This window comes from Suricata suricatta, chromosome 4 (assembly GCF_006229205.1).
Source record: "Suricata suricatta isolate VVHF042 chromosome 4, meerkat_22Aug2017_6uvM2_HiC, whole genome shotgun sequence".
Lineage (NCBI taxonomy): Eukaryota > Metazoa > Chordata > Mammalia > Carnivora > Herpestidae > Suricata > Suricata suricatta.
In genome coordinates, this window is record NC_043703.1 from 160724035 (window position 1) to 160737258 (window position 13224).

At 55.2% G+C, this 13224-nt stretch overlaps 1 protein-coding gene across 8 annotated transcripts in view; it reads right to left on the bottom strand.

The window, feature by feature from the left end:
- Window positions 1–889: 889 nt before the first annotated feature.
- RNF144A (ring finger protein 144A) overlaps window positions 890–13224 on the bottom strand; it is a 116862-nt gene continuing 104527 nt past the window's right edge. For all 8 annotated transcript variants that reach the window (XM_029938344.1, XM_029938349.1, XM_029938346.1 and 5 more), the window contains one exon: window positions 890–5034. In XM_029938344.1, the coding sequence (XP_029794204.1) occupies window positions 4903–5034 (132 nt within the window). In that variant the 3' untranslated portion in view covers window positions 890–4902. The remainder of the gene's footprint in view (window positions 5035–13224) is intronic.

A 13224-nucleotide genomic window follows, 5' to 3' on the forward strand; every position in this document is an offset into this window, starting at 1 on the left:
CCTACTCATCCGCAGGGTCACACACGGCATCTTCCCAGCAGCCTCCTCTGACCCGCCTCCCTGGCCAGTGCTGTGGGTGCGTGTGCCCGCCACACAGCGCTGGCCACACCTTAGCCCCATCGCCCATCTGCAGAGCTGTCTCCTCTCCAGACCAGGAGCTCCAGTGACCAGGAACAGTGTCTGTGATGCCAGCAAACCGCCAGTCCACAAAACACTCCGGCCCCCGATCTGCACCTTAAGCTTCTAAGGATGGTTTTTAAAAGGGAACCGCAGCACTGGAAACAGTTGCCCCTCCTGAGTCTGCTGCTTCACATTAGTAAATAAGGTGGATTTTCTCCCACAAAGTGTCAACAAAGCACGTGAAAATCAAAGTGAGTTCCCAGAGTTACTGTGAGGACAGAGTCTGTACCTACTCTTCTGTCCCCAGGAGGAACAGGTGCTCAGGGGCTGTTATGACGCTGCCCATGCATTTTGACAGGCTCGTAAGTGTTTGGCTCGGGCATGGAAGTGGCCAATGGGGAGATGCTTTCTGATGCCGCAGTACTGGGCTGGAACCGCGAGGCGGACAGGGGAGTGTGTGGCCGCTTACCCCGCCACCCAGCGAGTCTGGCACTGGGAGCTGTGAACATTCCCAACGGAGAGAACGTCAGGGCAGAAACTTGGTTCTGCCAGCGATGGAAGACCCCTCCGCCACCCGCCCTGGCTCCCGTCTCCCACCATCGTATTTTCTACCCCCGGCCAGGAGTCAAGGAAGATTGTACAAAAGATGAGCCAGACCGGATTTACAAAAGTAACCTGTATTCCAGCCAAAATGTCTTTAAAGAGAAAAATCTCTTTTCTAAAGGGGGTGGGGGTGGGGGGCGGGGCGGACAAACTACGTAAGACACGATACATTTAAAATATGTATTGAAATTACACATCAAACTTTTCCGTGTGATTCCAGAGTACAAAACACAACATTAAAAGGCATTCAAACAACTCTTTTATACATCACAGTGTTAGTGGCACAAAATGGACTGACAAGTCAAAAACGAGAACTGAGCTTTTGTTTTAACCACCGCTGTCAAATACATACTGTCTACGTGTGCATGACCCGCTCATGCAAATTTTTATACAGGAGTAAAAATACACCCGTGGTGAAGTGAGCACAGGACGGAGGGAAGGTCAGGCAGGCGGCTGGTACGTACCCCTCAGCCCTGGCCCCCAGGAGTGTGGAAGACGAGATTTTACAAACCAGGTGGGAGAAGGGAGCCTGTGGGGCCTTGGCCAGCCCAGGCGGCATGCTCGCCTACTAGCAGCGCATTGGCCACTAGAGTGAGCGCAGGCCCCTCATTCCATTTGGCATTTTTGGCAATACCAGTCAAAACCTCTTCATTTTGTGTATTTTCCTAAGGGCTTCGGTTAATTATAAAGAATAAACAAGCTTTGGTATTTTTTAAAGAGACCTTCGTGAAGCTTTATACATGCAAATGTTTTCCCTTGATGATTTCACTGCGGTTTATATATATATATATATATATGCTTATATATATATACAGGGAGATAGTAATAAAGGAGAATCTGAGAAATATACAGAAGCCCCACCCTGGCTCTTTCCAGTCTCCTCACTTTTCCAGACTACCAAGGGAATGTCCCCTCCCAATTTCGTAGATAACGTCTAACTTCACAAGCGAGACGGATGGAAGAGACAGACTCATCTTGGAGTAATTTGGGGAGAGCTGAGGATCCTGTTCCCCACGGCCCTGTGTTCCAGTGGAGGAATCGGCCCGGATCCTACACTGGTTTTTATGGAATATTATGCCAGGAAGAGAATTCGTTCCCCTCTGGGGAGGCCGGTCCCCGGGCCACGGCGCTCCTGCGGGGGCGGAAGAGGAAGAACTGACGGGGAGGGCGGATCTCGCCTCCCCCTGGGGGGGAGCACGCTCGGATCCTGCATCAACCTCTGCCCCACGAACATCTATGGCGTCCTCCTCGGAGCGCACCAGCCTCTAGCGACCGCTGCAAGGCTCCAGGGCCGAGCTGCAGGGGACAGGACAGAGCCAGACGGAGAGACAGGGCATGGCCTGCAAAACCACCGAATGGGGTCCAACTCCAATGACCCAGAGGCTGGCGGCGCCCCCAGTGCCACCCCGACCAGACACCGGCTGAGTGAGCCATGATCTGAGGACCTTCCTCCCTCCTCGCCAGGATTTCAAGGCCTCTAAAGGGATAAACATACGTGTGCTTCCAGAACGTCGGCGTGAAGACCATCCGTGAAAGGGAATATCTGTTCAGTTAAGACAAGCTAAGCCACCCAAGAGCCGCCTACTAAGCGCAGAACTCCCCAGGTTTCCCCAGGGAGGAAGCACAAGGTTAAAACCCAAGATGTGGGCCGTCTTCCCACGCTCCGGGTACATTTCACATGAGGCGTGGCTAACACTGCACCCCCAGTAACGCGGGGGATGCGTTCCCTACTGAAATCAAAGGGGTCAGATGGGGGGGAACGTGAGTTTATTTAAGGATCACGACACAATCCTGCTGGTATTTCCCAAGGAACAGATGGTGTTAGTTGTGTCACTACAAAATCAAAGGGAGGCATGCGTGGTGCAAAATCTCAGAACAAATTGGTGCCAGTGTGGCTGCGCCTGGCCCCAGAGTCTTCAAGGTCCCTGCCTGGGTCCAACCACGCGCGTGTGAACCGTGTTGGGGTGAAGGCACAAGGATGGTGGGGGCTACGGACGCGCAGAGCCCGCTTACGGATTTCTCCGGAACAGACGAACAGCCCGACCCGCTAAGCAGAGACCTGAGCTCCGGTCCAGGGAGTGCATCCTTCCCAAAGGCTCCAGTTCTACCTCGGAGGAGAAGGGACCTACCACGTGGACGTGCGCCGTGTGCCACGGGACTGGGATGGGGTGAGGCCTGCCCCGTCCTGGGTCACCATGGAAACAGGGCCCCGAGCCTGCCGCCTTCGACAGGCATTTTAAAGGGTGCCACTAGACCAGTGCGTTCACTGACCCCGGCCTCGGCGACCGACTCAAACCTCAGGGCTCAGGGAACGTCACCTCTCCAGGAAGCCGCCTACCTCAAGACCCTGTCGCAACAATTCCAGCTAGAGACTCCTGCCCGGGCTCCATCGAAAAGACAGCCTCAGGCACGTCTGTATTTCGCTACCGAGTCAGAATCCCACCGTGATCCGAAGGAGAACGTTCTGAATGTGAGTTTGACCCAGACTAGTTTCCTAACAGCTTCAGTTTCATAAAGATAATAAATACTACCGGTGAAGAGTGACGTGATGCTGTTCCTTCTAACCTACCAAACGTTAAGAAATAAAGAAATTTCTACGCAAGGGAGGAAAGCAGGACCTGAGGCTGACACAGAAAGGTAGAAGTCAAACATACAAAACACCCACCACGTTTTACAAACGTGCTCACAACAAGCAAACAAGTTGGATTTTGTTTCCATTTCAGTCCTTTGTGGAATGTGTTATAAGGTTTAGAAAGTTCCGCTATAAAACTCGGTAACATTTGCTGCCTGTTATTTCAGAAGCCGCCGAGTTCAATGCAAGCAGTTTGCGCCTTAAAAGCACAGGTGACTTTAAAGGCCAAATTAGGGTCAACTCTCTGTAAAGAACACGCGAAGTCAAAGGACAGAGCAAGGTGTGTGTCGTTCATCCTCGCATTCTACTGCCGCGGCAACGGTCAGACACAGCCTAGGAGAGGCCGAGGGGTAAAATCCCCTAAATGGAGTAACTAAGTGACACAGAAGGTGTTTTCAGCGGGGCAAAATGGTTAGCCACGGGACTCGGAACTGGGTGAGAAAACAGGATTTCTCCAAAATAACATAAGTCATTTAAACAACTGAAAATCAGGACGCTTCTCCCCCAGGTGCCGGGGGAGGCCTCCAGTCCTGCCAGGAAGCCCGGACAGCACCCTTCTCTCCTTGCTGTCTGCACCAGGAGGCTGGGGCAGGCAGCCTAGGCATGCTGATGCCCAGCAAGGCCATTCCCGAGGACAACATTTGGTTTCCAAAGACATTACAAAACATTTGCTCGTACCTGGATGAGAAGACAGAAGCCCCAGAATCACCAAAGAGAAAAAAAACAAAAGGGAAACCTAGTGATGAGCACACTCCTTAAACATGCCGGCATCATCAAAGAAAGGCAACAAGATGGGAAGCGCATTTGTAACAGCACACTGCGTCCGGTGTTCAAAAGGTCATTACGAGCTTCAAGAAAAACACAAAGAGCGCATAAGGCTTTCTAAATCTCCTGAAAAGTGACCGAGTCAGAAAAGTCATTTGAGCGATAACTTCTTAAAATGCACAGTTCAAGAAAGGCATAGGATGGTTTAAATGCACCTTGTTGATTTTTCACTACTCAGTTGGAAAAACAAAACGACACCTTCTAAAAAGGATTTTACTAAATGCCATTAGTAATAAAAACAGTTGTCATAAACAGAGTGCTTTTCTCAAGTCAGAATTATTGGATTCTGCCTCAAGTGAGTTGTAATCCTTAAAAGACTCCTCTCGAAAGCACGGCAGCATCAGGACGCCGAGGAGGAGACGACAGCATTTTGCACTAGAACGTCTCTTAGGCAGCCACCAGACACTCCTAGCCTGTCGCCACTGGGAGGAATCTGCCCGGGGTGCTTTGCACAGCGCCTCACTTGTCAAGTCGGCAGAGATCGATTGTGTGGGGACGCGCCCTACCCACGCCTGCCTCCCTCACGCCCAGGTGACTGCACCCGGGGCTCGGCAAGCACTCTGACATCAGTCCCTGAAATCACGGCATCCAGCGTGACACTGTGAAGCTCAATGGGGCACATAAGGCAAGAGAGATGTTTAGTGAGGGGGGACGGCGGGGTGGGGTGGGGGCGAGCCACGCTTCCCGGAGGCAGGGGTCTCCTTCCAGCGTCATGCCTTCCTCTAGGTGGGCAATGGGTCATCGTCACCTTTACTGCACTTGCACTTGCAGCAAAGTACAAATGGAGTGGCCAAGAGCAGGAAAGGCGAGGCCACCAACAGCAGGAGCCCAAATCCAGCGAAAATGCCCACGACCTGCAAATAGGAAACACAGGAGCAGAGGGTAAGGTGGCGAGTCTGCAGGTTCCTTAGCTGACATACAAACCACACAACCATCCACCTGGCCATCATCTACCCGTCTGTCATCCATGTATGCATCTACCCAGCCACCCGTCTACCATCTATCTGTTCATCTGTCACCCATCCACCCCTCCACCCCTCCACCCATCCACCCAGCCAGCCATGCATCCATCAAACGACCATCCATCACCTATCCTACCCCCAGCTACCTGTCCATCATCTATCCATCCACCCGCCCAGCCCATCTATCCACTCAGCCAGCCATCCACCCATCATCTAGCCCTCCGTCATCCATTTATACAGCTGCCGGCCACCCGTCTACCCATCTATCCATTCACCCATCATCCATCCACCCACCGTCTACTCATCCTGCCTCTACTATCCATCTACCCATCCATCCACTCATCCATCCTCGACCCCATGGACCCGCTCATCCACCCCTCCATCCATCATCCCTCAGCGATCCCAGCCCCCTCCACCTGTCATCTATCCTTCATCCACTTATCCATCTCTCCATCCGTTTACCCACCATCAATACTTCCTTTCCCTCACTCCCCTGCCCGTTCTTTCATTTTTCTTCCTTTCCCTTTCCTCCTCTACCTCCTTCCATCTAAGGGCCCAAACTAGCATCCACTGATACATTCAATTCACCAACAAGTCTCCCCTAAGCCAGACACTGTATGACTTCCTACAGAGACACCGCAGATCATGGCCCTTGAGGAAGCACCCAGTTCAGTGGAAAGAGACGGAGACTTCACCAACTGACAACAATACATTTTACAGAAACTGCCATCAGGGTCCGGTATAAAGGGAGCCCAAGGGTCAGACACCTATATTTGCCAATGGGAAGGAAGTGTCCCAGTGGGACATGCCGGAGATTACAAAGAGAAGGAGGTGGTCAGTGCACAGGGAAGTCTAGGAGATGGGAGAACAGGCGCCTCAGGCACGGCGCCTTAGAAAAGAGCCAGGCCTGTGTCGTTCCCAGAGTTTAAAACCCAGGACTGTTTGAAAACGGACTGTGACACGATTTGACTTTGTTTTAGAACACATGCTGAAGCTTAGGTGTGAGCAGGCGCCAAGAGGAAGGGGCCTCAAATGCAGACATGTTGTCATCTAAGTCAGGCCGTGTGGCGGGTCAGAAAAGCAGGGTGTTCACATTTTGACGGCCTCCAACCTTCCCCAGGCAGCCCCGGGGCAAAGGACCATCAGTGCAGTCAGACCGCCACCTAGTGCTCACAACGGTGCACGCGCAGGCTCTGGGCACTGTTCTCATTCTGCCTCCTGTGCCTTCCTTCCTCTCCGGACCTCGTTTTTCTCAACAATAAAATAAGCACATGAGGTCAAAGATCTCTAAGGGTCGTTATCAGCTCTGAAAGAGGATACCAGGCTACAGCACCCCAGGATTGTCGAAGAAAGTAACGTTCACTTACGTTTCCGCCTGAAGGCCCTCATACACACGTGCTGCATTTACAAATTACTGCAAATGCTAGGAAGCCATGTTTTCTGCCCAGTTGGCTAAGTCCATTTGTCTGAACATAATGTGGATGGTGGAGTTACGGGATGTACAGTCACATCAGGCTTTGTGAGAAGTGCGTACATGCCGAAGTTTAGAAAATACCACAACACCCAGAAAGCTGTTCCTTGGAGGACCCTCAAGCAATCTCCACGACTTGGAACATGCTCTCCGTCTCAAAGAAGGGAAACTTTGTTATCAGAAACTTTTCAAAGTCCTTGACCAAATGCTCACCTTCCTGGCCAATAACACACCCTAATTTCCACCCTGTTTATCTTGCTTCTTATTTGCATGCCGTTTAGTAAGCAAGGTTACCCACCCAGCCTCTTGCTGATCAGGGACAGGAGGATGCAGACACTGCCAGAAGGAAAGTGGCTACCATCACGGATGAGGTAAGATGCAAATGTCACAAAAAACAAATACTCAGTGAGCAGGTAATAGACGTGTGTCAGGCACCAGATCATACACGACCGGTGGACGGTAAACAGTTCTGGCTCCCGAGGGAAGCACAGCAGAATGCAGTGCTGTTCATGCTGGTGAACTCTGAGATCGAAAAGTACAGCTTCTCGGGGCACTTCAGCCGATTGAGCGTTCATGATCTTGAGGTTCATGGGCTCAAGCCCCGCATCAGGCTCTGTGCTGACAGCTCAGAGCCTGCTTCCGATTCCCTCTCTCTCTGCTCCTCTCCCATCCATGCTCTGTCTTGGTCTCTCAAAAACAAATAAACATTTAAAAAAGTTAAAAAAATTTTTTTTAAGTATGGCTTCTTCTCAAACTCAGACCACGGCTTCAGACTAGAGCACAGGTGCCGTGGCCAGCACAAGCCTCTGTGCATGGACCAAATCCTCTTCTCCAGAGAGCTCCACACACCACACTCAGGCTAGAAAGCAAAATCAACGGTGCCCTAAGGTGAATGCGTGGAACGCCTTTACTTCTCTGACACTTGGTCTTGGAACATGACATCGAGGCCCACCCAGCGCACGCGAGACGCGGCAGAGGCTGGGACAATGACAGGAGTAAGGGCCTGAGGACTGTGGCCGCTCACGTGTTTCTTCCCATCTCTTCCTTCAGTGACAGCAAGGTGGTGGCCTGCAGTAGGCAGGACGGGAGTGTCCCCACCACAGGACGCAGCCGCCCCCGCCTGGCAGCCTGCTGGCCGATGACTATCAGGACACTGGAGGCAGGGGTGCCAGGGGGTGCGCGGGCCGGCCGCGTCGAGTCTGGCCATGCGCTAGGTGACGGCTCCCGCCCCTCCTGCCCACGCTCTGTAACAGCTCCTCGCGTCTCTGCTTGCTGCTCTGTTCTGGGCCGTGTGGTGCGGAGAACGAGCATCTGCCTTCGTCTCTGAGGGAACAGGGTCGGAGGGAGGGCAGGCGGTCGCAGGCAAGGGCACAGGGCTGAAAAGTTCTGTGCAGACACCGATTCGCGACTCAGGAAACAGGTGCCGGAAGTTCAGGGTGGCTTTTCTAGGGAGGCGGAGGGCCAGCACGTGTGAGCCGGGTGTGCACGGGCCTCGGCGGCCGGAGAGAGAATTCCGGCCGCCGTCAGACGGTGCAGGTGAACCGAGGAAGCACAGACGTGTGCAGGCAGGACAGTGGGGCGGAGTCCGGCGAGGCCAGAACGGAGAGCCCAGGGCCCTGCTCCGAAGCTTAGCATTCATCTTGTTGAGAAACCACGGGCTTTGTGGAGGATGGGTCCACAGGAGGGGGGACGGGGCCAGGAGCCTCCGGCACTCACGGCAGGCCGGGCAGCTGGGAGGGAGGCGGCCACCAGGAGAAGAGGCACAGGACCAGAGGACGGGCAACAAGCCTTGAAGGGCTCTGAGAACGTGCGCTGGGTTCTGGCGCACAGGAGAAGAACAGTGAGTTCCGTCTGGAGGTTCTGAGTCTGGGAGACCCGCGGGCACCACGTGAAGATACCGAGGAGGCAGCGGGGATGTGGGTCTCGAGCTCTGGGGAGAAGCCAGCGGATTTCAGGCCCCTGGGCACACGAGCGACGGTCTCCCAGGGACGGAGCACAGACTGAGGGCAGCAAGGGAAGGAAGCCACCCCACCCTCTGTGTGTGGAAGGGAAGGCCATCTCGAAGGCCACCGACCGACGCCCCACAGACGGGGCCCAAACACCGGACATCTGTCTCTTCACGGTCCTTGGGGGCAAGGAGCCTGAGACCCTGGTGTGGGCACAGCTGGTTTCCCCTGAGGCCACTCCCTGGGCTCAGACAGCTGCCTTCTCCGTGCGTCCTCACACGGACTTCCGTCCGTGCTGCTCTGTGTCCCTGTCCCTTCGTAGCGGGTCACCAGTCGTACTGGGTTAGGGTGCACCCGACAGCCCCCCTGTAACTCCATCAGCTCTCTGAGGGCCCATCTCCGGTGCAGTCATGTTCTGAGACCCTGGGGCTCAGAGGGCAAAACGGGAATTCTGGGGGCACCCAGCTGCGCCCCACAAGAAGTGTCAGCACTGCAGGGTTTTAGTCTATGCGCTGCTGAAGGGAGCACAGGATTGCAGGAGAATCAGAAGGAACTCGGTGTCAGAGCAGCTCCCGAGTGGAGAGGGAGCAAGGGAAGGGACAGAGAGAGGGAGGGGGAGGGAGGAAGGGCAGAAGCAGGTGGCAGGGATGGATGCACACTCTCCCACCTCCCTCCAGATCTGCAAGCTGGGAGAGGCACATGGGAGGCTGGAATCCCACAGCGCGGGTCGGGTGGCCCCCCCGTGGGCTGCCTGCATCCTCTGCACGGGCGTCTCTTTGATGCCCTCTCTTCACCTCCTGGCTCCGGAGGGGTACGGGGGCACCCACATCCCACGCCCGCACTGTGGGCTCCAGGGACAAGTGGGAGGAGGGCCGGCCACAGCCAGGTGAATGGACACATTCCCACGGGCACTGGGCAGGGGTGCCGCTGAGAGAAGCGGACGGGGACGGAGCTGGGAGTGGGGTTTGGGGTGCATAACCAAGACATGCTGGCCAGAGGGGAGCGAGACCGGGAAGAAGGGGGCGGTCCAGGTCACCTGGGCCTTTCGTCTGGGGCCCATGGAGGCTGGCAAGGCGCTTCCCAAAATGAAGGAGAACTTGGAGGGAAGACCTAAGTCCTGCCCATGTGCGTCCTGTCCTAAATGTCCACTCGGCACCCACGTGGGGACAGCGAGCGGCAGGAGGCGCCTCTGCTGGGAGGTCAAGGGGGCCGAGGAACAGGCAGGGCCATGTGGTCACGGAAGGGGCCGGAGCACATGAGGAGGGCTCCCTTGTCACCAGGGTCACAAGGGCTGGCCCCACCTCCCTATAAACACAGGACAAGCAAGTCATTTCGGCCCCTGCAGTCCAGTCCAGTGCTCTAGTTTCACCAGTGCAAATCTGTGGCCAAAAATCGATCCCGACGGTCTTGAAAACTGTTAAGACAGAAGGGCCTGGGCATCCTGATTAAGTACGGGAGACAGTGCATGTCCCTGTCACTGAGCTCTGGGTAAAACACTGGAAGGACAGGTCCCTGCACGAGGCTTCCAGGTCAGGGTGTCTGTGGAATGGACTCTGACTGTCAGCCTGGCCTTGGAGGGCATTGGCGGGCACACCTCCACACCTACACACACACACACACACACACACACACACACACACACACACGTGTGAACACAGAAGCTGGCGATCGGCAGGCCCCCTTAAATGCCATCCTTTGGCTAAAAGTGAGCTCTCCCAGGGCATCTGGGTGTCTCTGTGGGTTGAGCATCCAACGTTGACTCAGCTCATGATTTCACGGTTCGTGGGTTCAAGCCCTGCGTCGGGCTCTGGGCTGACAGCTCCAAGCCTGGAGCCTGCTTCAGATTCTGTGTCTTCCTCTCTCTGCCCCTCCTCTGCTTGTTCTCTCTCCCTTCCTCTCAAAAATAAACATTTAAAAATAAATAAATAAATAAATAAATAAAAGTGATTTACCGCGTGTTTCATCCCTGACACACGATGGCCGAGTTCGGGGCCGGCACCAGCAATGGCGCCACTAGCTCCCAGCAAGTGTGTGTAAAGTGACGGGCAGGGGAGGGGGGGAGCGTGGCTGCGCACACCCAGGCCTCAGCAGCTCCTGAGGAGGAGGACGTGTCCCCACAGCTGGAGCCACGGCCCGCACCGCCAGCTTCTCCCCCGTTTGCAGGAGCATGGTCTCAGCAGAAGACCCAGGCACACAAACTTTACGAAAATGACATCACTTGGGACAAAATGGAACTGCACAAAACCTTTACGTGACAAAGCGTGGTTTTCCATTCACCTGGCAAAGTACTCGGTGTTGGGCACAACCGTCCCAAGGAAGCACACTGTGATTCGCGAAAACAGTCTCGTAGGACGACTTTCCCTAACTCCCCACCGAATGGCAGGAAAAGCAGGAACCTTCTCAAGTCAACAGATTACACTGGGCTCTCGATCACAGCCCCTAAACGTGGGGGGGTCACAGGGCACTGACTTCAAGGGCGTGTCTGGGGCACTGCAGAGGCCTGCACTGGGCAAGGCCTGGGGGGCGACAAGAGAGGCACTTCCCCAGGGAGCTTAGGGCACAAGCTCCAAGCAATGGCACGGTCTGTGCCCTAGGGCAGTGCCTCTGACTCATCTGGGGGCAGTGACCCAATCTGGGGGTCAAGGCCAGAACTTCAGTAAACAGTTGGAGCGGGTAGGACACGTATGTGGGTGGGTGTGGGTATTTTACGGGTTGAAGGGCACTGTGTGCCTGTGCGGATGGGTTTCAGCCAAGTTAAAATTCCAAAGCCTCTGTTCAGAAAGTGCTCTGGACTAGGCACGTGCAAGGTGGGAGATGGAGATGGAGCTGGTGGGGCTGAAGCAGGACCTGGTCCCCAGGAACCACGGATGCCAGGATGAGAAATCTTCAGCTTGTATCCTGAGAGTGTGTGTTCTATTCTGCTGCTCTTAAGGCTGCTGTGGCTCCCTAGTGCCACAGTCTTAAGTCTAGGCCTGATACCTGGGGCTCAATGATCACTCCCCCCCCAGCTCCCCATCAGCTGCACTAAACCTCCAGGCATCCCCATCCTGTCCCCAGGGTCACATGCTGGGCCCCTGCTTTGTGGTCCTGTACTCCACCAAAGTCTTTTCTGCACTCTCCCATTTGGAAACTTTATGGCTAGATTTAGTAGCCGCTCTTTCATGGTTTCCCTCAAATCTTCCTGCCTGAATAATCAACAAGAAATACTTCTGTGCTTCTCACATCTCCCTCCACCTCGCAATCCTATGAGCTCCTGAAATCCACATGGTGGATGTTCGCTGGGCTTCACTCGAAGTGCCGCAGGGGGGCCACACGGGTCAGGCCTGCAAGGCGCACAGGACGAGCAAAGTGGCAGGAGAGATGCAAGAAACCCGAGGACCAGGCGGACCCCTGGAGGCGATCTAACAGGCGGACAGAGATGAGTCCACGTGAAGCTGGGGGGTGTCACTCAAGCGCTGCCTGTCCTCGCCTCTCATAGCCTGTCCCACTAACACTCCAGCGCCTGCTTCCTCCAACACAACTGCTCCAGGTCCAGAGTCCACTTCTCTTAACAGGAGCCATTTTGTCCCCCCAGAGAGGGAAGAGGTCACAGTGCCTCCCAACTACAGCCAAGTGCTACTTCTCTGAATGGTCACAAACCCACTCCAGGTCCTCAGACGCCATCAGGCCCCCACGGGGACACCAGAGCTCCTGCAGGAGAGCACGGGCCAGCCACACAGGCCCCTCTGCTTCCGTTCCCACCCAAAGGAAAAAGGAGCCGAGGGAACAAGGACGAAGGTCCCTCCAGACACGGCCGGCTTTGCACAGCGAGGCTGAGAACCTGTCACAAGAAAGCCAAACGGAGGTTCCCGCTTTCAACCAGGCTTACTTCTGGAGCCTCTTTCTGGCTCAAGCACGAGGTGGGGGCCACAGGGCCACAAAGATGAGCAAAACAAGTCCCAACTTCGGAGGACAGTCTGTTTTTCCTAACATATAAGCCACAATGTAGGGAGGGGGAAACAGGAGGGGTCGCAGTAAGTGCTCGGAGTTGAAACAAATGCTAGGGAGCCTGGAGTTAGGGAGTTAGGGACGGGCGGGTCATGGAAGACGTGTTCCTGATCAGGAGGACACCGCGCTCTGGCAGGACCGCAGTCCCGCAGGCCAGTGAGTGAGCAGGAAGGCGTCGCCAGGCCCTGGAAACAGGGTCCCGCCTGATGTTCTGGGGTGTCCGAGCACCGATCGACCACCACCCCAGGCACCACACAAACACTCCCCGGACATTTCAGGGATGAACTGATGGGGGACCGGAAAACCCATTTCTGTTCATGAACAGAAGCTTTGCACTAAACACCAAGTGAGGCTCCCTCCCCGGGATCAGTAGGAAGCCGGCGGGGAAGCGGACCCCACGCAGGAGCCTGTGGGAAGCGGAGGGAACCCACGGCCCCAGCGGCTCAAGGGGCAGGAGAGGAGCTTGGGAAATGAGGGCCAAGCTTCCGCCCGATACTTCACCCTAGAAAAAGCCACATGAGCCCAAGTGATTCTGGCGGTGGGTGGTCTCTACCTTATGCAGGAGGTGGTCCTCACTGTCAACACCGAAGGCTTAGGAACAGCATTGGCTTTCTCCGCACAGGAACTTCTACTCCGCCTCAGCACAAAGTGCCCCTCGGGGAGTCCAGCCCACAGGCC